This window comes from Drosophila yakuba, chromosome 3L (assembly GCF_016746365.2).
Source record: "Drosophila yakuba strain Tai18E2 chromosome 3L, Prin_Dyak_Tai18E2_2.1, whole genome shotgun sequence".
Lineage (NCBI taxonomy): Eukaryota > Metazoa > Arthropoda > Insecta > Diptera > Drosophilidae > Drosophila > Drosophila yakuba.
This window is the reverse complement of record NC_052529.2, coordinates 5,063,035-5,083,887: the sequence shown is the minus strand read 5'-3', so window position 1 is coordinate 5,083,887 and position 20,853 is coordinate 5,063,035. Positions and strand designations below refer to the sequence as shown.

General features: G+C 42.3%; 3 protein-coding genes and 1 long non-coding RNA gene across 5 annotated transcripts; 1 reads left to right on the top strand and 3 right to left on the bottom strand.

Annotated features, from left to right (window-relative positions):
- Positions 1–1,850: 1,850 nt before the first annotated feature.
- Positions 1,851–3,535, bottom strand: LOC6532970 (cell division protein ZipA). Its single transcript, XM_002093669.3, has 3 exons — positions 3,383–3,535; positions 2,344–2,748; positions 1,851–2,024 (listed from the first exon to the last, which is right to left on the bottom strand). Exons 1-3 carry the CDS (start codon positions 3,383–3,385, stop codon positions 1,971–1,973), a joined length of 462 nt encoding a protein of 153 aa, XP_002093705.1. The 5' UTR covers positions 3,386–3,535; the 3' UTR covers positions 1,851–1,970.
- Positions 3,536–11,602: 8,067 nt separating this feature from the next.
- Positions 11,603–13,233, bottom strand: LOC6532969 (extensin). The gene is made up of 2 exons (XM_002093668.4): positions 13,070–13,233; positions 11,603–13,014 (listed from the first exon to the last, which is right to left on the bottom strand). Exons 1-2 carry the CDS (start codon positions 13,070–13,072, stop codon positions 11,701–11,703), a joined length of 1,317 nt encoding a protein of 438 aa, XP_002093704.2. The 5' UTR covers positions 13,073–13,233; the 3' UTR covers positions 11,603–11,700.
- Positions 13,234–13,392: 159 nt separating this feature from the next.
- On the top strand, positions 13,393–14,312 carry LOC122319600. The gene is made up of 2 exons (XR_006245207.1): positions 13,393–13,584; positions 13,651–14,312. It is a non-coding gene; the product is annotated as an uncharacterized LOC122319600 (long non-coding RNA).
- Positions 13,988–20,703, bottom strand: LOC6532968 (acetylcholine receptor subunit beta-like 1). Of its 2 annotated transcripts, XM_002093667.3 has the most exons (7): positions 20,545–20,703; positions 20,340–20,482; positions 17,439–17,575; positions 16,464–16,618; positions 15,862–16,306; positions 14,872–15,471; positions 13,988–14,810 (listed from the first exon to the last, which is right to left on the bottom strand). In XM_002093667.3, exons 2-7 carry the CDS (start codon positions 20,401–20,403, stop codon positions 14,646–14,648), a joined length of 1,566 nt encoding a protein of 521 aa, XP_002093703.1. In that variant the 5' UTR covers positions 20,404–20,482; positions 20,545–20,703; the 3' UTR covers positions 13,988–14,645. The 2 variants fall into 2 exon arrangements, with proteins under 2 accessions (XP_002093703.1, XP_015049742.1); XM_015194256.3 differs by lacking the exons at positions 20,340–20,482; positions 20,545–20,703 and having other exon boundaries at positions 16,464–17,657.
- Between the last annotated feature and the right edge of the window lie 150 nt (positions 20,704–20,853).

Below are 20,853 nucleotides of genomic sequence, written 5' to 3'. Positions count from 1 at the left end.
TTGATTTTAGAAAGCAAAACTGATGACCCCACTCGAGACCAGGCGGTCTAGCCTGTTTCTTATTCGCCACTAATGAAACCAACTATTTGTTTCCTTATTTTTTGGCACGATCATTTTGCTGATGCATTATAGACGAAATGCTAATTGGAAGTCAGCTTATATCGGATCATTCTAGTCGTAGACGTGGATCATAACTACATTAATATTTCGTGTTTTGCATGTGCATACTGTGCGTATGATAAATATAACTCTGCCTATCTTGATCGAACAATCAATTAACAAAATCAGAAAATAAATTAATAAGTGCATTAACACGAACAGAACAAGATTAATCAAATGTAATTTAAAATGGTTATTAAAACTGACCTACACGATATTCAGATTACAAAATCATTAATAAAAGTAATTTGATTTTTTCATGCGGTATGTATTGATTACGTTGACCTCCATTAATTTGTTTTTGTTTTTTAAAATAAAAATTATGACAGCTATTATGTATATTTACATATATACAATTGCATATTAAGGATAAGGATAAGTTGCACTAGCGACATTATAGTTTTAGCAAAATTAGTTCGTTTGAATTTCATTTGAAGTTTTATAAATTAATGTAGTCTATTTTTCGGTCGTGTATCTAAAAGAAACTTAATTAGTAATGCTGCCTTATTGTATGCTTTTCAACATGAGAGTATAACAGTTTTCTTTTCTGGCAGCTATAAGAAAATCCTTTAAGTCAACAATGTAACACATAAAGTGTGCAATAATGCTTGTTGCGAGGGAAGTTATAATTAATACAAACAAATACATTAATATTTAAATATTAATATTATATGATGTGTAAGAGCGAATACAAATTAGTAAATCAATTAAAACAAGTTGCAATGTGGATGTGTAACTCCGGGTAATCAATAGCCAATCATTAGCTCATAACTACCTATTATTGCCATTTGACCCAGGGAATAAATGTAAAATCCCAACAAAGACGGAAGCGCCGATGATGGATTCCGATGATGAATTCCCCGCCTGTCACCACTGGCATACAAAGGAGTCGAGTGGCGCGAAGTGGAGTGGAAAGATCAAGACCCAGTTTGTCATAGTTCACTGACAAAAGTGACTGTTAATGCCCCTGAATAGAAGCTGAGGCAAGGCAATCAAATTGACAATCAATCCATCAATCAAAAGTACATTGTCTCCAAAGCTGACCACCCGGACAGACTATGGCTATGGCTTTTAAATCGCATTGTTTACACTTCTGATTTGACGATGTGGCCAGTGGTCGTGTGAGTGTATTTTTGGGACTACTTGGCAGGTTCAGAAGATGTTTAAACCGGTTCAATTTAATGTATTTTGAAAGTAATCTAGTAGATTTATGTATTTCTATTTGTTTAAGTTGCGGCTAGTTTCGGTTTACGACCCGTCAAGAGTCGTGCAAGAAGCTGCATAAATAATTCCAACCTAATTGGCCGACAGAGTCGCACCACTTAAGCCCAGTGTAGACTTAATGAGTGCCAACACCACGCAACACAGAAATTATTTTCCAGCCACTTTGTAATAGGTCGACCCCAAGTGCGCAGATACGCAGCTTCCGTATGCAAATGTTTATATCAGCTGGAAAATACATTTTCCTCATGGCATTCCATGATTAATGAGGAACCAACACCAAAATGATGACGATGGGGGGTACTCATCAAATCGAGAACGAATCATTGTACAATTTCGACACACTTTATTGTGCCTTGATGAGCTGTGAATAATATAATTAAAACCTGATACTCTTCCCCCATTTGGTCGACCAGTTTGATTGGCCTTGGCAGATGAATGAAATAGTTGAACCAAAAATTTGTTTATCATTTTTACAAATAATTTACGTTTATTTATTCGTACTTTACTGGGCAATTCAACAATAACTGAATACTTCGTTTTTCGATCTTTGTCTTTAGAACATCATTTGTCTCTTTGTACTTCGCTCTTTATGCTTTTGATCTTGACTTGTTCTTGTTGGTCGTTTCTTTGATGGTTTCGTTCTAAGATTAGGATAGTTATAATACGATTTTTTCATAGTTGGATAGATTGATAGTGGGGATCAGTGCGTGGTAATGTGTGTGTATTGATTTAGGTAGTTGTTAATGCTTGATTCGGTTTAGGTTTAGGTTTTGATTTTGATTGGTTTTTGAGTTGAAGATTGGTGCGTAGAAAGTCGATTCGGGCAGGTGAGGAGAGGAGGAGAAGGAAGAGAAACGACAAAAATAGGAGGAATTACTGGGATTGTCAAGCACGTATTAAATATAGTTAAGAGCTAGCTGCGTCCTCTTAGTAGCGGCGCAGGCGGTAGAAACGTCTTACATAGACTGGACGGCGGTACTGGTATCCAGCCCTGTTGCTGTAGGTGTGACCAACCAACTGCTGCTGCTGCTGCGGCAACACCACCTGTTGAGCCACCGGCGCCACGTACTGAGCCCTCTGGACGATCTGCTGCTGGACGGGCTGCTGGACGAAGGATTGGGCCACGGCCACAGGACGAGCCACTGGTCGTGCGAGGGGAGCGGGGGCGGCGAAGACGGGACGGGGAGCAGCGGCCACAGGACGAGGAGCAGGTGCAGCAGCCACCGGTGCTGGTTCGTCGATATCGATGTACTCCGGCTCGGGAGTGGCAATATCCTGGGGATTGGGTCCCTGGGTGGCGGAGTCAGGCAGCTGAGCTCCAGCAGCAATGCCTACAAGGGCCAAAGCCAACAGCAAAAAGAATTTCTGAAAAAAGAAAGAAAAATATATTAACCATTTATTCTGCTACTGAATGACTTTATCCTGACTAATTGGTACACTGAGCACAAATATAAGACTGCAGTAACTTGCTCAGAAAAATATGAACTATTCATGCGTAACTTAATTTACAACAATGCAAATTTATCTTAATAAAACCACAATTTTACGAACACAAATCTAGTATTTGTATTAATATAATGAAGTTAATAATTTGTATAACATTGGAAGTCTTAGCCTTTTTTTTTATAATCTCAAGCAATATCCCATATGGACGAGCTTAAGAATCTGCCATGTACAAATTGAAAGAATTTTAAAAAGCTGCCCGTGAGTGAGATTGTTATTTTAAGAACATTCTGAAGCATAATTATGTGCGTGGCTCCGGCACGGGTGTGAAGTGAATCAAGTCCCGAGGAGCACTCGAAACGGGACAGCGCGTTGATGAAGTCGTTTAGAACACTTAAGTCCGGGTTGGTTGGCACTTGTGGTAAGAGTTATTTTTGGGTTTCTGATTTGAATAGTTTTATAAATCACTTTTCACTTGGTTTTCTTTTTTTTTGGTTTTTATCCTGGTTAAAGCAGATCACTACGACTCATTGTCCTTGTTGCAAGGATCACATACCATTTTTGATTGTTTTGGTTTTGGGGTTTCACGAAATTTTCTCGAGCAGAAGCGAACGAGCAATTTACACTTAAGAAGTTCAAAGCACAAATGATGATGAGCTGGTCAGTGGGTTTGAAATTTATACTATATCGCCCGTTCAGTCCGTCCGGTTCGGTTCAGTTCGCTACGTGGGTCTAAGAGAGTCTGGGTAGAGCGACGGCGACCGCCAAAAACGAAAACCCGATGAGACACAAACCGCACACCGCGTTATAAATAAGGCAAAAACAATGTCTTAACAGCAGAAGCAGCACCGTTCAGCACCAATAGCAACAACGATATCAGCGGCAATTCAAATCAAAATTTAAATTAAATAAAACGAAACGAATTGAGAAGAATCGGTAACTAGAAGAGGCCGCCGGGACCCTTCGGACGATCACTTTAATGTCGTCACGAGTCATGACGCACAAAAAAAAAGTTCCAAAAGATCAGAGATCTACACTGTTAAAAATATAAGCAACGTAAAAGTTAATCATAAGAATTATGCTACACATTCAATGCAGAGTCTTAAATTATTGATAACTATGAGTACGGGCAAGTTCATTGCCTAAGTCTTTTGATCTAAAAAGAGCGAATATGGTTTTTTTAATGCAAATGTAATATTTAGAGGATAAAGAAATAAAAAAAATATCAAAGTTTTATTAAAAAAATAAAATTCGCACCTCCTAATTTTTTGCAGTGCGTGTACTCTAATTTTAACGCCATTTGTCTCTTCACAGCGCGTGCCTCAATTAAAGTTTGTTGCCTAAGTCTTTCATTTTGTCTCCTACTTGAAATAATTTGCATAATATTTTGTTAGAATAATATTTTCATATTGAAGTGGCTCTATTCCAGTATGCAAAAATCTTGCCGCAGTTTATCCAAGAGAAAGATTAGTCACCGAAAAGATAACATAGGCAACGACAAGATTCTGGATACATATATAGTGATTGTGTTTTCAATAGGCAAAACATAACCATGTCAATTTGTAGATTGCTTGCCCATCTGCCTGCCGAACTTTTGCCCCCTCTTTCGTTTATTGGATTGACTGCTGGCATGATTGTTTGTATCTTCACTTGACCTTAGTGGCAACAATAAGCAAATTTAACGGCTTTCGGTCGTACATCATTTCCGTTTCTCATGCGTATGTGTGGGGAAATACATTCACCTGCCACCGTCAAGTGAATGAAGCCACTTGAGCCACAGATGCAGTGCCAATAAAAATGATTTGTTTGATATCAAGGCCGTCCTAAAAAGATTAAGTGGCTCAAACACAGGAAATTGTTAAACCATTTTCGACCCAGCTACCAACGGACTTTGTAAAGATGTTACCATGAATATAACTATAGCTATAAGCCCACTTTAAAATGGTTCTCAACCCATCATGTGACATCATTTTTGCTGCCTTTCACTTGCATTGATTGATGGAATATTTGTCAACGGCCCAAGATGAAACATACAAATTGTAGTAGTATTTTTCATAATCTACCCAAAATAATAAACACCCAACAACAATTTGTTTTGTGTTTTTACGGGTATTAGAAAAATTAAAATTTAATTAATAATGCTTTGGTCCGCTGGCATCTTAGGTTTCACATTCATAAATTTGATCTACCGCGAAACATTCATTATTGGCTGCTTATGCCATTTGCGGCCATTGTCTATTGAGTCAGCGATTTGACTTGCAAAATGTGTCATTTGCGTCTAAATAGCATCGTTCTACCAACGGTTATAACTCCATAGATTCGTATATCAATGACAAGGGCGGGACAGATTTATGTGGCCAACAATCGATTTCAATATAGTGCAGCTGTCTGCTCCGTGATAAAATGTATATAAAGGCACTGCTGACTCTTATTTATATTAATGACAATATACAAAAAATATAACCCGTTAAATATTTTTTGATCTTTCCATCATCGTGTCTTGTGTGTACGGAAACAAGACGACTACTTTTGCCCAATTTGCATACAGGAACCAGATATCGCATCAAGTGAATCAAAAGCCTCAAGCCGACATAGGAGTTTTTGGCTAAATGCCGGTAATCGAAGCTTCTTTAAATTTATTACCATATGCCTGCCTATAGTCAGAACCCAGGCGATTTCACGTGCCTCTCAATATTCGTTTTGTTTTGCTCCAAACGTTCATACATATTACGTATGCGACCTGTTGTGCGACCCGGGTTAAATAAACACAGATAATCGCTCCTGATAAGGGCCCCAAAATCAGCCCCGTGTTTTTTGAATATATCTTTTATGGCCGCTGTTGCTACCAAGAGGTTTTGTTTGGTGTCAGACACGCCTTGTTATCTTGTCACCAGTTTTGTTTAGCATTTGAATGTACGCGTGTGAATAAACAACAAATAAAACACTTTTAGCGGCTCACTAACTTCTTTTTTTGACATCTTTCTTAGTAAGAAGAGCTAGCTTAAAAACGAAGACTTTTTGTGCCGCTGTAATATAATTTTAATATGACCTCGTCTAAGCCAAGATTCTCAGGCCATTCTACCTTTCCCGTATATTTATTTTATCACGATTCTAGACAATATGCTTCGTAAATAGTGTGTGGAATTCCTTATTTGACGAAGCTTCCGCACATTCACCGCGACGTCTACCAAAGGCAATATGAATATTTAATATTTTACGCAAAAAAGTATAACAAACAACAACTGAAGCACGGCAAACAACATGCTGAAAAGTCAATTGAAAACTCTGGTATACTCTTGGCATAAAATATTACTACCAAAAAAGCACACAGTGATTCACAAAGTAATGTTACCCTTTCGTAAGGTAGTAATGATGATCTAGGCCCTGAAATATTTATTGCAACACCTCAAAATATTTGGGGTACTTGAAAGATTTATAACCGCCTCAATAAATTGTCTTAAAATAGCCCATTAATGCTAATGCTTACTCTCGTTTCCGCCTCTGCATTTGACTAAACAAATTGTTTCATCCAATTAACGTCGATCAGTCACTTGACCTACAGTTAGTCTGTCTTTGAAACCAAAAACGAAGAACTCTCTGGAATGGCAAACAAGTTGGATAAGTTGGATGTTTTGCAGGTGTTTCGACTTGTTTACCGTTTACCGAACCAAGGCAGATTCTCCGTAGATAATTCTGGTTCCAATCGATTGCCAGTCGTAGACCGCCAGTCTGGGACACGCGCACAGTGAAAGCTGCCGAAAAAGAACGTTAACATTTAATGGGAAGCATAAATTAATTATTGAAATTAGTCAGAATCGACATAAAACAAAAAACCAAATGGTCACGAGAATCGAAAGGTGATTTGAGAATGAGAATGGCCACAAAAGAGCTTCATCTAATCATTGTTTAACTTAATAATAAGTTTTTTATTATATCCCCCTATAATTGGTTTCGCAACAACACCAAAATGAAATCGATGCCGCCGTAGGGGCAAAAAGCATCAGCGATGTCTCGACACCTCAGCAATTTATTCACTTTGGCACTTTTTGTGCGGCTCGTGCCGCAAACTCAGACATGTGAACTGGCATTTTGAACTTTGAAGCTCATGAAAGAGTCGCGGCCAATTTGTATAATTAAATCGACTACTTCCCACAAATTCTTAAAGTCTGGTACGTAAGTATGAACAGGGTTTGTTTTACCAAAACAAATATAACCCAATTTATGCTAATAGGCATTAAATTTGGTCTGCATTCGGAACTGGTTGACTATAACTCAAGAATTAAGGTCAGGTTCCACATTTCATTAGTTGAGCGTAAATATAGCCATCTAGATAAGCAAAAAATAATATAAATCAGACATTTATGGAGTGCTATACACTTCCCCAATAGATATACCCCAGAATACTCTGCAAATGTGCTGTAATCGACTGGCAGTGAACTTGAATTCTAACTAATTGCAACCAATAAAAGCGGCATTAAGCTTAAAAGGCTAATGTGATAGTTGGAAGCGATCAATACGATTGATTTCATTCATGCCGCTCTAGTTCTGTGACAAGCCCACCCTGACACGAAGTCCAGCAACCAGTTCTAGTTCGGCAAAAACCCAAAGAGAGGTGGTCGATTTAAATGTTTATAGCTATAAGTATAAGCCATTCTAGCCAATTTGCACAAATGCAAATGCTGATTATTATAGTCGTATTTGAGAGTGAGACGATGGCTTAATGGCCATTAGAAGAACCCGTTTTGGGGTTCTTATTTTTCAGCTTCGTATGATTATCTCCAGGCGGCACATGGCGTGGATGATGATGATGATGATGATGAAGGTTCTTCTTGGCCGCCGCTCTGTCTGCCGGGTTTTGTAAAGTTCTGGCATCTGAATCTGTATCTGCTGTGAGTCAACGGATCATCTGGCCATCTGTGTATCCATCAGGCACAAAAGGCATTTGCATGTGTTTTGTGTTTTTGATGATTTGACTAACTGCTATGACATTGTTTCAAATCGGATGCCGTTTTGCTGCGCTTTGTGTGTGTAAGGCCAAGGTTGAAATTTGTAAAGAGATTGTAAACATTGGATTAACTGCTATGCGTCGTCGCGTTGCCTATTCAATCGGATTCGGTTTTATCTTTGTTGACTCTGCATTTGCATTTCTAAGCCAGCCTTTGCAGATCCATTGTGGCGACTTATGTGTTGCTGCTGTTTTGACATCCATTATGGATTGGTTTGACAAGTGCTGTCAGTGCTCAAGACAACGGCCCACATGACCGAATGGCCCAGACTATATACATATATATTTTTGCCGTTAATTGCTTCACGCTGTCCAAGTCGCCAATACAACGAGTCTCTTTTTTTGGTTTAGTTTGAAACATTCAGAAGCGGCATTAACCAAATTTGCGTGACAAAGCCGCCCTCTGGGGTTTAAATCTTCAACACACCACACCAACTGAATGAATGAATTTTCATATCTGATCGATCTGGACCGCATCGAGTTTGTCGCTCTTTTCTGCATCTTTTGATTGATGTTGGCGTTTTGTTCGTTTTATAATTAAAATTTAATAGAGCGCACAAAATGTGTTTTGCCAGTGCCTTGGTATTATGCTAATCACTGGCGCCCACAGCGTTTGTTGGAAATTTCAAGCTTACACAGGCAATCATCCTTAACAAAGGCTAAGTCAATCTCTTTTTTTTTCATATATTTTTAAACAATATTTTTTTAGCCACGAGCCGAATGACTGACTGACTTCTTCTGGAACGACCAAGCGAATAATTGCCAATTTTCGACTGCTAAACGATTTTGTTCACGCTCAAGAATCGCAGCGTTTAATCATAAATCGCCGCTGTCTGTGGGATTCGTGATTAATTCGCAACCACTTGAATGCTCGCCGGGAAGGTTAACAGTTGTTAAACATCTATTAGCAATTGATTAATTTAACGTTAATGCGATACAAGCATGCGAATTCAGGCGTAGGTCAGGGGTTTTAAAAATGGGATGGAACGTGTGGGTAATATCGGTCAATTGGATGAGGAAGTTGTAGAATCAAATGGATTACGCTGAATTTCGCTTGCTGAGCCATAGATTAAGACATCAGTTTCTAATCGAGATGTATGCTGATTGCCGATATTTAAATGAATGAACTGAAATCTCGAAATAGCTTTTTCGGGTATAAATAGTAAACACATTAGGGTAATCGAGGTTTGGGGTTAATTTCGATTTATAACCAGCTATAAGAGTTTGCAAAAATCGAGAATAAGCCAAAATTCAAAAGTCATTAAAGCAACTAAGATGCTAATTAACTCGTAAGTATTTAATAAATAAATATATATCAAAAATAGAAAACATGTTTGATAACTAGTAAAGGCAACATAATTTGTCTTAAATTCAATTAAATTTGCTTAATAATTGTGTAACAACGTTCAGCCATCATTAATAGCAATCAAGCAGCCTTAACAAAGTCCCTCAAATAAAACTGTCGTAAAGTTATTTTTAATATTTAATTAACAGTCGTTTATGATTATAATTGACTCACAAAACGACTGCAAAACACTCCATAAACACAAATAAAAAGCTTAAGATTAATCAATTAGTAAGCTCATGGCTCAAGAGAGGCTTAAATCAAGCTTAGTTAGCTTGGAGATCAGATGAAAAGTATGCTATATATTCGCAAGTAAATAAAGCTCGTCTTCGGTAGTTTGTTAAATATTTTCAAAGTGCAACTTAGGGCTGATAATGATTTTCTCTTTCAGCAAGATTGTGAGAACTGAGAGCTGGTTTCATGCGTGAGTGGTTTGCATAGCTGGTTTTTGCTAGCTGATCCACTCGAGCACCGCTGACGGCTTGATTCATATTTCTTGACTCGTTCCGTCTACACAAATCATTGTACGCAATGTTTGAAGACGTTTGGGTGCGTTGCCGTTTTACAATTGAACAGTTATGAGCCAAGACAGCAAAAAGCGGCACACGGGTGAAGAATAGAAAAAATCAACGGAAACTGTGCCAAGGGCAATTTCGCTGGTGATTGATTTACATGAGGGGCTAACGCAACGCAAAAACGGACCACGTTGCGTATGCGCAATATTTTTTGGCGCTAAGCCAACAGGTGCTGTTTCTTCGACTTTACGGCTTTGGTGCGGGCATAAATCAGTTGATGACTTAATTGTATGTCCATTAAGTCATAAATATAATATGCCCATTAATATTTTCGATTAGCCGCTGTCGGAATAATTTTTGAAGAATTAATTGGAAATTTGAGATGAACGATGAAGAAGCCGGCTGTTAAGAATTTCGCCCTCGGGCTTTAATAATTTATATATATTTGCCGCTTTCATATTTAGAATGATTTAATATTTATATATGTACTCGCATACTCGCATTTACATTTGCGTGTTCGCTTGACAGAATATTAATAGCTTGTTTGGGAAATTTACACCCGGATGGAATCGTAGGGAATTAGAATCGTCAGCGGAGTGGCAGAAATTAGTTGGGGTCACCAGGTGACTCGTATGAACTTCTTTTGGTGGCCCAGTGCTTCCATTTGGATTGCTGTAATTATCGTAGCAAGGCAAACAATGCGTCGCGAATCTCTTGTCATGCCCAATCTTTTCAAGTGCCGTGCTGTAATCATAAATCACGCAAAAACTTAAGTCTAAGTGCAGCTGCAGATCTGATGTGGAGTCTGATGCCCGATGTCTGATGCCTGACAACATAAATCACACCCAAGCCGCTCGTTAAGACGTTAATCAAATGGCTCGGATCGAGCTGAGTGAGTGAGTCTTAGGGCGCCCCCGTGTCCAGCGAAATTGAAGGCCGTTTTGTAGGTGCTTATGTAATTAGTGGCAAAGTACTCGCTCCCCCCCTCTCCCTACCGAAAACCAAAAGAAAAAAAATCCCTATTGGAAAATCGTTGCACAACCGCACATGCAGTTGCAGTTGCAGTTGCAGTTTTTGTTTCGTGTTTATCTTTATTTTTGGGCAACCTAATGAAGTTGCCACGGCTAACTCAATTTATTGACTAAGCCAACTGGCATATTGACTAAATGACTGATGAACCTGGCGACTGACTAACCGACCGACGACAGCCGGTGGGAATTGAGTCGTCGATTGCCGGATTGCCGGATCGCCGGCACAGATCGATCATTGATCGACTCGCTCATATTTATTTTGGCTCCGCCGGCACCTTGAGTGCCCCATGTATGGATGCAATGTCTGTGGCTATGCCAATTGCAATCATTATGGGCTCTCATCGACATCTACCTAAATCTATATATATATATATAGATATATATTTATGGTCGTTATGGGCTTAGAGATATTGCAAACAAAGCCGCCTGAGAACGAACGTTCACGGCTGCTTGACGCTCTCGGAATTTCCGCCTCTGATTTATGGCGCCCCCAGGTTTTTGATTGATTTGACCTACCAACTGGCCACCACACATTGCACCACTGGGTGGTGTCTGGGGACTGCACTTGAACCACTGGTATTTTGACTAGGCCATCTGCCTCCACTGCAAGAAAATTGAACACTTTAAATGAGTGTACAAAGAAGAGATACTGTATCTGTACATTAGATTATATTCCTTAAAAACGTTATATGCATAAAAATATCCCTGTACATGTATTTATCGAAACTATATTTGTATCTTTGATCTAAGCTATCTGCAAGTTTGAAAATTTTTCTCTGTCTTGCAGTTGTCAAAAGTGACGCCTCAGAAGGCCATTTTTAAAGCTGAAACATTGACCCACCAGCGAATCCCCCGAGTGATTGACACATCCAGCTTTGACTTTGGCTTTTGAAATTTGTTTTTATTTGGAAAAAGATTTGAGTGGTGGGGCAACTGGCTCCAATGGTGGTTCACAGGACAGGGGTTTTGAGTACTTTTCTAGAAGGTAAAGGGCTTGGCAGGCTTGTTGTAGTTGTAGCCATCGGGTCCCAGGGAGCCCGCCTCATCGCCACCACTGGGTGGTGGTGGTCCGTACTCCGGAGTGGGTGCAGGTGGTGCTGGTGGTGCTGGCGGACGTGGCTGGTAGGTGGGTCCTGGAGCAGGTGCAGGCGGTGCAGGTGGTTGTGGCTGATAAGTGGGTGCAGGTGGTGCAGGAGGACTCGGTGGGCGTGGCTGGTAAGTGGGGCCTGGTGCAGGCGTCGGTGGTGCTGGTGGGCGTGGCTGATAAGTGGGTGCAGGTGGTGCGGGAGGACTTGATGGGCGTGGCTGATAGGTGGGTCCTGGTGCAGGAGCTGGTGGTGCTGGCGGACGTGGCTGGTATGTGGGTCCAGCTGGTGGTGCCGGCACTGGCGCAGTTGGCTGCGGTTGAGGCGGGGTGACCTCATTCTCTCCAGGTGGTGGCAAATACTCAGCTCCTGGCTGTGGACGTGGCGGCTGCGGGCGTGGCGGTTGTGGTGCCGGAGGGGCGGGACCCGGTCCTGGGGGCGGTCCATATCCTGGTGTGGGCTGTGGCCTTGGTGGTGGTGGTGGTGGAGGAGGGCCGTATCCTGGAGTGGGCTGTGGCTTGGGTGGAGGTGGTGGCGGTGGTGGTCCGTAGCCTGGAGTGGGCTGTGGCCTAGGTGGTGGTGGTGGTGGAGGCGGCTGCGGACGCGAGGGCGTTGGGCGTGGCTTCGGCTGATCTGGAGGCAGGTACTCCGGGCCAGGCTGCGGCGAAGGTGGCTGTGGTGCCGGCTGAGTTGGCTGAGGCTGCGGAGGTCCATAGGATGGAGCTGGAGCCGAGGGTGTTGGCTGTGGTGGAGGACGAGGTGGTGGCGTTTGCGGTGGTCCATAAGATGGTGGTGGAGCGGGAGCCGAGGGAGTTGGCTGCGGTGGAGGACGAGGTGGTGTAGTCTGTGGTGGTCCATAAGATGGTGATGGAGCAGGAGCCGAGGGAGTTGGCTGTGGTGGAGGGCGTGGTGGCTGAGTCTGAGGAGGTCCATAGGAAGGACGAGGAGCTGGCGGAGTCGGCTGTGGTGGAGGAGGTGGAGGAGGAGGACGCGTCTGCGGGGGTCCATACGATGGAGCCGGAACCGAGGGAGCTGGTCCTGGTCCTATGCCCGAGTCCTCAATGCCGTTTCCCGATCCCGGAGGCGGGAAAGGCACCGACGGCTGCTTGTAATGGTAGCCATCCTCCTGGAGATCTGTGTCCAGGTGGGAGACATCCGCGTGGACACCCGCTGCCAAGAGCAGGGCCACCAGAGGCAGAAAACAGCGCTACAAAACAGTTAGGATGAAACCGGCGGCTTGTTGCCTTTGCCAACGAACTCACCATTTCCACTTGATGCAAAATGAGCGCGGTTTTTCCGATTTTTCCTAACAGCACAACACACACAGCGAATCGAACTATTACCGGTTTCGCAGACGAACCGCACTCGAGATAACTTTTCCAGGGGGCCTCGTAGCCGACGTCTTCGTTGCAAAATCAGAAATCGAATGATGCCCAAATGTTCTCCCTTGGCGCATTTATACCGGCCTGGCCCAGAGCAGCCCCTAAGTTGGCTAAGTTCGGAGCCCGCTCAGTTAGATGCCGAAGTTTTGAGTCAGCCGAGTACGAGTACGAGTTTTACCTCAATCGCCGCTCAGCCAAGCTCAGTCGTCATCATCGTCATCATCTTGGTCGTCGTCGTGATGCTGCAACCTTTGATGTAGCCATATAGCCACAGGTGAGGACAGAGATACTAGATACTGTATCTATATCTGTTGATCAGCGGCGATTGTAAGTCAATAACAGCGCGTACTAGTTAGTTTTTTGTCTTCAATTCCCCCGAACTTCACCCGGACCGTGTGAGTACTCCAACCAGGAACCAAATGGGGAAATTTCTGACCATGTTTATGTGTTTGGCCAATTAGGTTTCATGGGATCTGACAGAATTCACACCAAGTGGCTACGTGGGCGGATGATTAATGTGCGAATATACGACTGCAAAAAAAACAGAAACAGCTATGTCTAAGACACATATGCCCAAGTTATGTTAGAATCGTGCTTACATAATTGACTCCCCATTCCTAACACCAAACAATAAACATTATTGACTTAAACAATCGATGCTTACTATATTTAAATCTGCATTCTCCAGTTGGTCAATAAAACATTATGCCCATATCGATTAGTTAATGAGCCAAGTGACCAGGAGTGTAACACGCGGCGGATGAGCGATGCAGGAATGAAATTAATAGACGGGTTTGCTTAATTAACTTTGCATTTTTATTGGTTTTTATTGGTAGGCTCCGGGTCTCGAGTTCTTCGGAGTCTACGATTAATTCGATCTTTTTGCTAGCTGCGATCGTGTGAGAGCATTTACAAATTGATTCGGGATGTATTCCATTCTTAAATCTCATGCGTGAAATTGCGATTACTTATGATTAACTTCCTTGCACAACATAACAAATTATTTGGAAAACGTTTGCTCGCTATTTATTGCTCTTAAACTAAACTTCATTCTAGATGTCCATATTAGCTAAGTTCGTTTTAAAAATTATAAATTTACTCACAATTCCACTAGGTTGGTTTTCTTTGTTTTGATTTTTATTTGTTTAACATTTGTAGCTGGTGTGTTATTTGCTTATTTGTCTTACTCGACGACTGTTTGCTGTGTGTGTGTTCTGTGTTCCAATTCGTGTGTTTACCAAAAAGTTAATATTAGTTAGTTATTTTAGGTGTTAATTCTGCTCAAGCAAGTATCGTTTAGTGTTCATTAATTATTAAAATCTAAAAATCCTCATTAATTGTGGCAATTTTCATTGTGTACGTCTCTGTCTCAATACCTCTTTTGCTTATTATTGTTGCGTTTGCAATGCTGTTAACCATTTCAATCAGCCTCCGGCTGCTCCAAGTGCTCAATCGCTTACTTTCCCCTGTAAATCTCGATGATGCGATCCTGATCCACGTACTCGAAAATATGCGGAGCATCCATCAGAATGCCCACCGTTCCGGCCGTGGTCACAATGAAGAAGATGTACAGCTGCAAGCGATCGATCACCATGGCCACATACTTCCAATCTTCGCGGGTCTGCAAAATTTTTAAGGGCATATTTCATATCATATAAATAAAATTTTTCTGGATTACCCACCTGAATGTACAGATCCTCATTCCGCAAGTGCTCGGCAATGAACTCCACCGCCTCGGTGGCCTTGCTGGCCTCCGGAGAGAGCAGGATGGAGTCGGAGGACTCGCTCTCCCGGCGACAACCGTCGCCCAGGCCAAGTTCTCCACCGCTGTTAACCTTGCGGTTGATCTTGCAGTTGGGATGATGCAGGTCGGACAACTCCATGACCTCCATCTTGGATTGCTTGCCGCCGATGGCGCTGATATGCTTGGGCAGCTCCGCGGGCGAGCCGTAGGAGGGATGGGGATGGGCGGGCATGCTCATTCCGGGCATCTCCATCATCCAGCGCAGGCGGGTCTTCCGAGGGCGCTTCATGAAGAGGAAGGCGGGCAGGTAGTGCAGGAAGATGGAGCGAATGTACATGGGCATGCGGTGGGTGCGCGGCCCCCGGAAGTTCCAGTTAATGATGATCACGGTCACCAGGATGGAAACCGTGTTCATGATGAAGGTGAACAGCAAATATTTGGCGATCAGTGGCAGCACCAGCGATGTCGGTGGCAGAATCTTCGACACCAGCAACAGGAACACAACCAGTGACAGCAAAATGCTAATTCCGAGCGTAACCTGGGGACACAAATCGTTATTAACGGATCGCTTAACAGCCGAAAGCTAGCCTACACTGAAAGTAAATGTGCCGCCCTACTGCTTGTTATGAATTTGGGAATAAATACAAGCACAATGTTTTTAAAATCTTAATCACAAGGGCGTAACGAAAACCACAATCATGTTGTTTTTTGGAATTAAGCAAATCAAGCGCCAGATGCTGAAGCTTAGTTAATTAATGTTTGGGCGTATCATTAAATCATTAAATAAATGGAAATTAGTCGTTTGACGAACTCTAGGTGGATAAGGAGTATTTAAATATTATTTAAGTGTATTTTTGACATGACCCCTCCCGTGACCAGATGTGACCCTCTATAAAGCAGACTTAATGATCGAAAAGCTCTATCTCACCTTTTCGCCGGCCTCGGCTGGCAGGTAAAATACCAAGACGCAGAGGAAGGAAATCAGCACCGTGGGCAGAATTAAATTCACAGTGTAGAAGAGAGTCTTTCGCCGGATGATGATGTAGAATGTGATGTCCGTTTCCGTGGGATGGTTGCTATCGCCCTCGTAGACATTCAGATAGGCGGGCACCTCAATAATGTCCCAGGTGCCCGACTTCCAGTAATCCGAGAGATCCACAAAGTTCTTATTATTGTAGAGCGCCAATGAGACCTGATCTCCATTGAAGGTCCACGAGCCGAACTTCATGATGCAGGTCTGCTGATCGAAGGGGAAGTAGGTGACATCGATGGTGCAGGAGCTCTGGTAAATGGCCGGCGGAACCCACAGGACCTCGCCCGTGGGATAAATCAGCACGTTGGACTTGTAGCGCACCTCGTAGTTGCCATCGGCACTGTTAACAGAAAGATAGGTTATCAGTATGGGCTAGAAATGAAGCATGACTGCGAGGAAAGCTCCGACTTTCGCCTACTAGGTTCATTAGCTAATTGTCTTGGTTAGTGTAGAGAGTTGGAGTTGATGGGTTAGCTAGCAAATGGCCATTTACTCACTTATTGAAGAGCACAATGTCCGGCTTCCAAACCTTGTCGGGGGGCAGACGCAACACCCCGATGCCGCCGTAGTCGGCCTCATCCCACTGCAGCTGGTAGTCGTACCAAACCAAACGTAACCAAACGTTTGATTTCATAATTTGATTTTTCTCATTCTTGATCGGTTTTCGATTTTCGGTATTGTTTTTTTTTTCGGGAATTCGTTTGTTTTTTTTTTTCGGTTTTGATTTGTGATCAGATGGTGGTGGTTTGGTGGTTGGTTGGTTGGTGGTTTGGTTGGTTGGTGGTTTGGTTGGTTGGTTGGTTGGTTGGTGGTGTGATAGAGAACGGTACGAAGTACGGAGTACGGGTACGATTTTCATTTGAGATTCGAAACGAATCGAAATCGAATCGAATTTTTGGCGTACACAAATCGAGAAATCGAGAGAGAGAGAGCGGGTGGGAAGGTAGTTAAGACATTATTTCGCATGTGGCTTTACTTTAGTTAGTTAGTTTGTTAGTTAGTTGGTTAGTTTGTTTTGCTTGTTTAAACTTAATTGTTTAGGGTTAGTATTTGTATTTCGTATTTGATTTTCTAGCATCAAGTTCACTACAAACATACAAAGTCAAGACAACGTGTACGTAATTATTTACAAAGCATAACCGAAACTGAAACGTTGGATGCGCCCCTCCTCCCGCCCCCCTCTTCAGTCTGAGGGGGCGTGGCCGGGGGAGCAGCCAGTGCATGTGAATGTGTGGGTGTTGCTGACTGTTAATGGGCGATTGTGTGGGTGTTTTATGGCATTTTTTTTCAAATGGACGATTATGACAGCAACGAAACTGAAGAATTTGTTAGGAACAGAACTCGAAAACACATTTACACTCTACGAAAGTTAGTTATGAGTTTTGTTTTTTTTTTTTTTATTATATTAGCATAATCTTATTATTATTCAGGTTTGATTTTTGTTTGACAAATTTAATTTTGAGAACACTTACGACATTGATTAGCTGTACGAACGCCAAACCAAATCTTACTCCAACTTTTTGTGTCATATTCTGTACGGGTCGTATGAGTTTATTGTAGCCTCGAAAGAGGTCACGCACCAAGCGCTCTTCATCTTCGGATGCACTGACTAAAAAACACAACGGAAAACGGAAACGGAAGCGAACGAAAACAACGGAAGAGCGTACACACACATATAGGAATTCGGGGCGGGATTTAGGTTTTGATCAGAACAAAATGGCGGAGCACACAGAGACACAAAAGTAATGAAAGAAAATACAGAGAAACAAAGAAACGAACGGATGAGCAAAGTTGTTGTATTCATTGTTTAAGTTTTTCTTGTTGTTCTTTTTTTTAATTTTTGAATGGGTTTTGGGATGATTTAGCTTATAGACAGATAGACTTAGACAGAGCGAGGGAGAGAGACAGAGAGAGAGAGAGTGTGAAGAGTGAAAGAGAGGGTCTGAGAGATAGAGATAGGCAGATAGGACAGAGGCATTATCAGACTTTATAAACCGATTCTTCGTCTTTAGCATCAGCATCATTTTAGAATTTTGATGGGGAAAGTTAAACAAAAATGGACGACACATGAGAACCGCTCGATCGTGGTATATATTTCTGTTTTTGCTGTTTTTTGCTGTTTTTGGTGGTGCAGGTGGTTGTCTGTTTTGTTGGTGGTGGAGGTGGTGTGCGAAGTGGCACTGTTGATGTTGTAGCTGTTGTTCTGGCCTACGTTGAGTATACGCCGCATGGGAGGCACTTCCGTTAAACAAGAACTATGAGCAGGGGAAGAGGTCCTTCCAACCCCCACCCCCCACATAGTGGATGGTTTAATGCAAGTGCCTAGTGATTCTTACAGTCCTAGAGTCCTGACTCGTAACAAGTACTATGTTAACATGGTTATACAGCTAGCTGCTATTCAGTAACTTGTGCTTGACAAAGTGCAACATTTAAGTGGCGCCCGATCAGGGATTTCTGGGAACCTAACGGGAATTTCTGCTCATACATTCTACGTGGGACTGAGATGGCTATAGTGCCTGTTGTTTTCCTTGCCCTTTGGACAGCTGAGCGAACTTTATCCGGAAAAGCTCCACGCGGTGTCCTTCGTGAGAGGAGAAGAGAGAGAAAGCCAGGGCTTCGAAAGCGCAGGGATGCTGGGACCCACACTCTCGGCAGCTTGTGTGTGTGACCGGGTTATCCTTGTTCTTCGAGTGTGTGTTCGCGTGCCTTTGTGTGTGTGAGTGTGTGTGTGGTCTCATATATGGAGCACGAACTTCCTCTACTGTATGGGTGCGTGACTTTCGAAACTCGTTTATGGAGTTGCACTTTGCGCTAGGTGAACGATATGATTTTTTGGGGTGGGTACAATGATGATGATACTAAGCAAATATCTCTTTGTATGTGTGTGTGTATGTTGGTATGCGGGTGAGTGAATGCACTAATATATTTAGTTCTTCTCTAGTAAATATAAGTCTAATCCTGAAGGGGGGGTTCTGTCTATGCGAATATCGACTACAATTTCTATTTGCTTTTCTTTTCGTTACTTCTTGGACTGCTCAGAAGAGAAGGAGTATGAATTAAGATTCGGCAGTTGATACAGAAATCTTTATATACACGTATATATATATATAAGCATTGTTGGTTCGGTTCGTTGCATTTTCGTATGATTTGCATTTTCTGTTTCTTTTTGGTTGCTGTTCAGTATGGTTGCCGTGGTCGTTCGGGATGTAATGTGCCACCACCCATCCTGCGGGTCCCTCAAGGACCTTGGCTACCACGCTTTTCGTAGATACACAGTCAGGGGTTTTTAATATTTATTTTGGGGGGATGGACAGAGACAGAGAGATAGAGAGTCAAAGAGAGAGAGAGCGAGCGAGAGAAATGCAGAGGGGACTCTGGAGAAAGGTTAATTACAAAAGCGATTATAGCTAGGGAATATTATAAATTGCTTGTAAAATATTCATAGAGTAAGACAAGTATGCAGGTGTACTGGACGTATAATTTGATAGTTCGTATCGGGTATCGGGTACAGAAGTTTACAGTTGTCGAGCAATGGATATAGAGTCGGAGAGCGGGAGAGAAAGAGAGAGCAGGAGATAAAGAGAGAGAGATAGCTAAAGCTAAGCTAATGTTTAGTGAATCTATATAGAGATAGAAGATAAAGCTATGCCAAAAGATCTAATCTGTGGGGCGGCACTTAACTGAGTGCGAGGTGTGCTATATGGAGTTCTACTTGAGATTCCAGATTATATATATATATATAAATAGTTTACAGAGTTTTGATGACTAGCGCAGTTGTGATTCGGTTATAATTTTCGGTTCTTTTTTTTTTTTTGGTTTTGCAGCGCTGCAGCAGCGACGCTTTGACAGATTCTCCAAGTCCCATTTTTTCGGGCAATCGCAAGTCGAGATTTGTGTGGCGGTTGTTGTTGCTGGTCTATTTGCTATATAGCTACTAAATCCAGTACATTTGATAGTTCTTGTTGTTGTTGTTCTTTTGGGGGTAGTGTGGCTAAGCTATATACACGAAACGATGCCAGGATGCCAGAAGCTGGAGGGCCGGTGGTAGTTGGTACTTGGTACTTGATACTCGGTTCTTGGTGGTTGGCAATGAGAGCTTGGAGAACTTGTTAAGGCGGCGCTGCCAGCGCAAAGCGTAAATTTAAGAAAAAAATCAAATCATTGCTGTAAAATCGTAAGCTAGCTAAGGAGAAGAGAAATAGAGAGATAGTTTTCATTTTTGTTTTTTTTTTTCGGGGACTAAGAAACGGTTAGCAGAGTTAACAGAGTTGTTGGCCCTTCATTTGGTTTTCTTTCCTTTTTGATTACATAATAGCCCTTACCCGAAAGGGGGCGTGGCTGTCTTCCAGTCGTTCGTAGCCCAAAATACGTACCCAACGAAAAGGCCAGAAGCACCAGGATGCTGCACAACAGCCAGGATTTGCCGGAAGACTCCATGATTTTTTCCACTGCTTTCACTTACTCCAGGGACATGGCTAATTTGTATTTTTCACTTTGGCTGGCCCACGCCCCAAAACTGTAGACACAAAAATGGAGGCCTTAAATCCAGCCAAACGTCTTTAAAACAGCACACTTCACCTTATCTCAAGCTTTTCCTAATTTAAGCTATTTCTTTTTGGATTTTTTCTTAATTTTCACTGGGTTTTCAGGGAAATTTTCTTTCGAACTTTCCGTCTTGAGCTGGAGCCGTCAGTTTGGGTGCGGATTAAGAACTCTACTTCGGGAATCTGGATAAAAATCAATGGGATTCTGACTTTCTAGAGCGCAGCAGCCAAATCTGACAAAAAAAAAACAGCTGTGCGCAGACGCGAAAAATTCGGATAACTGAGAGGAAAATGGAAAGCCCTCTCATTTCCCGAGGTGTTTGTTCAGAACCCACCCTTCTGA

What these genes read in the sequence shown, in the direction of transcription:
- LOC6532970 (XM_002093669.3), bottom strand. An exon ending in AGTACCGCCGTCCAGTCTAT is followed by an intron (nt 2,025 to 2,343) that starts GTAAGACGTTTC and finishes TCCTAATCTTAG; the next exon opens with AACGAAACCATCAAAGAAAC.
- LOC6532968 (XM_015194256.3), bottom strand. Translation starts at nt 16,825, where the DNA reads ATGAAAATCGTACCCGTACTCCGTACTTCGTACCGTTCTCTATCACAC. An exon ending in GACATTGTGCTCTTCAATAA is followed by an intron (nt 16,307 to 16,463) that starts GTGAGTAAATGG and finishes TTCTGTTAACAG; the next exon opens with TGCCGATGGCAACTACGAGG. An exon ending in CAGCCGAGGCCGGCGAAAAG is followed by an intron (nt 15,472 to 15,861) that starts GTGAGATAGAGC and finishes TTGTGTCCCCAG; the next exon opens with GTTACGCTCGGAATTAGCAT.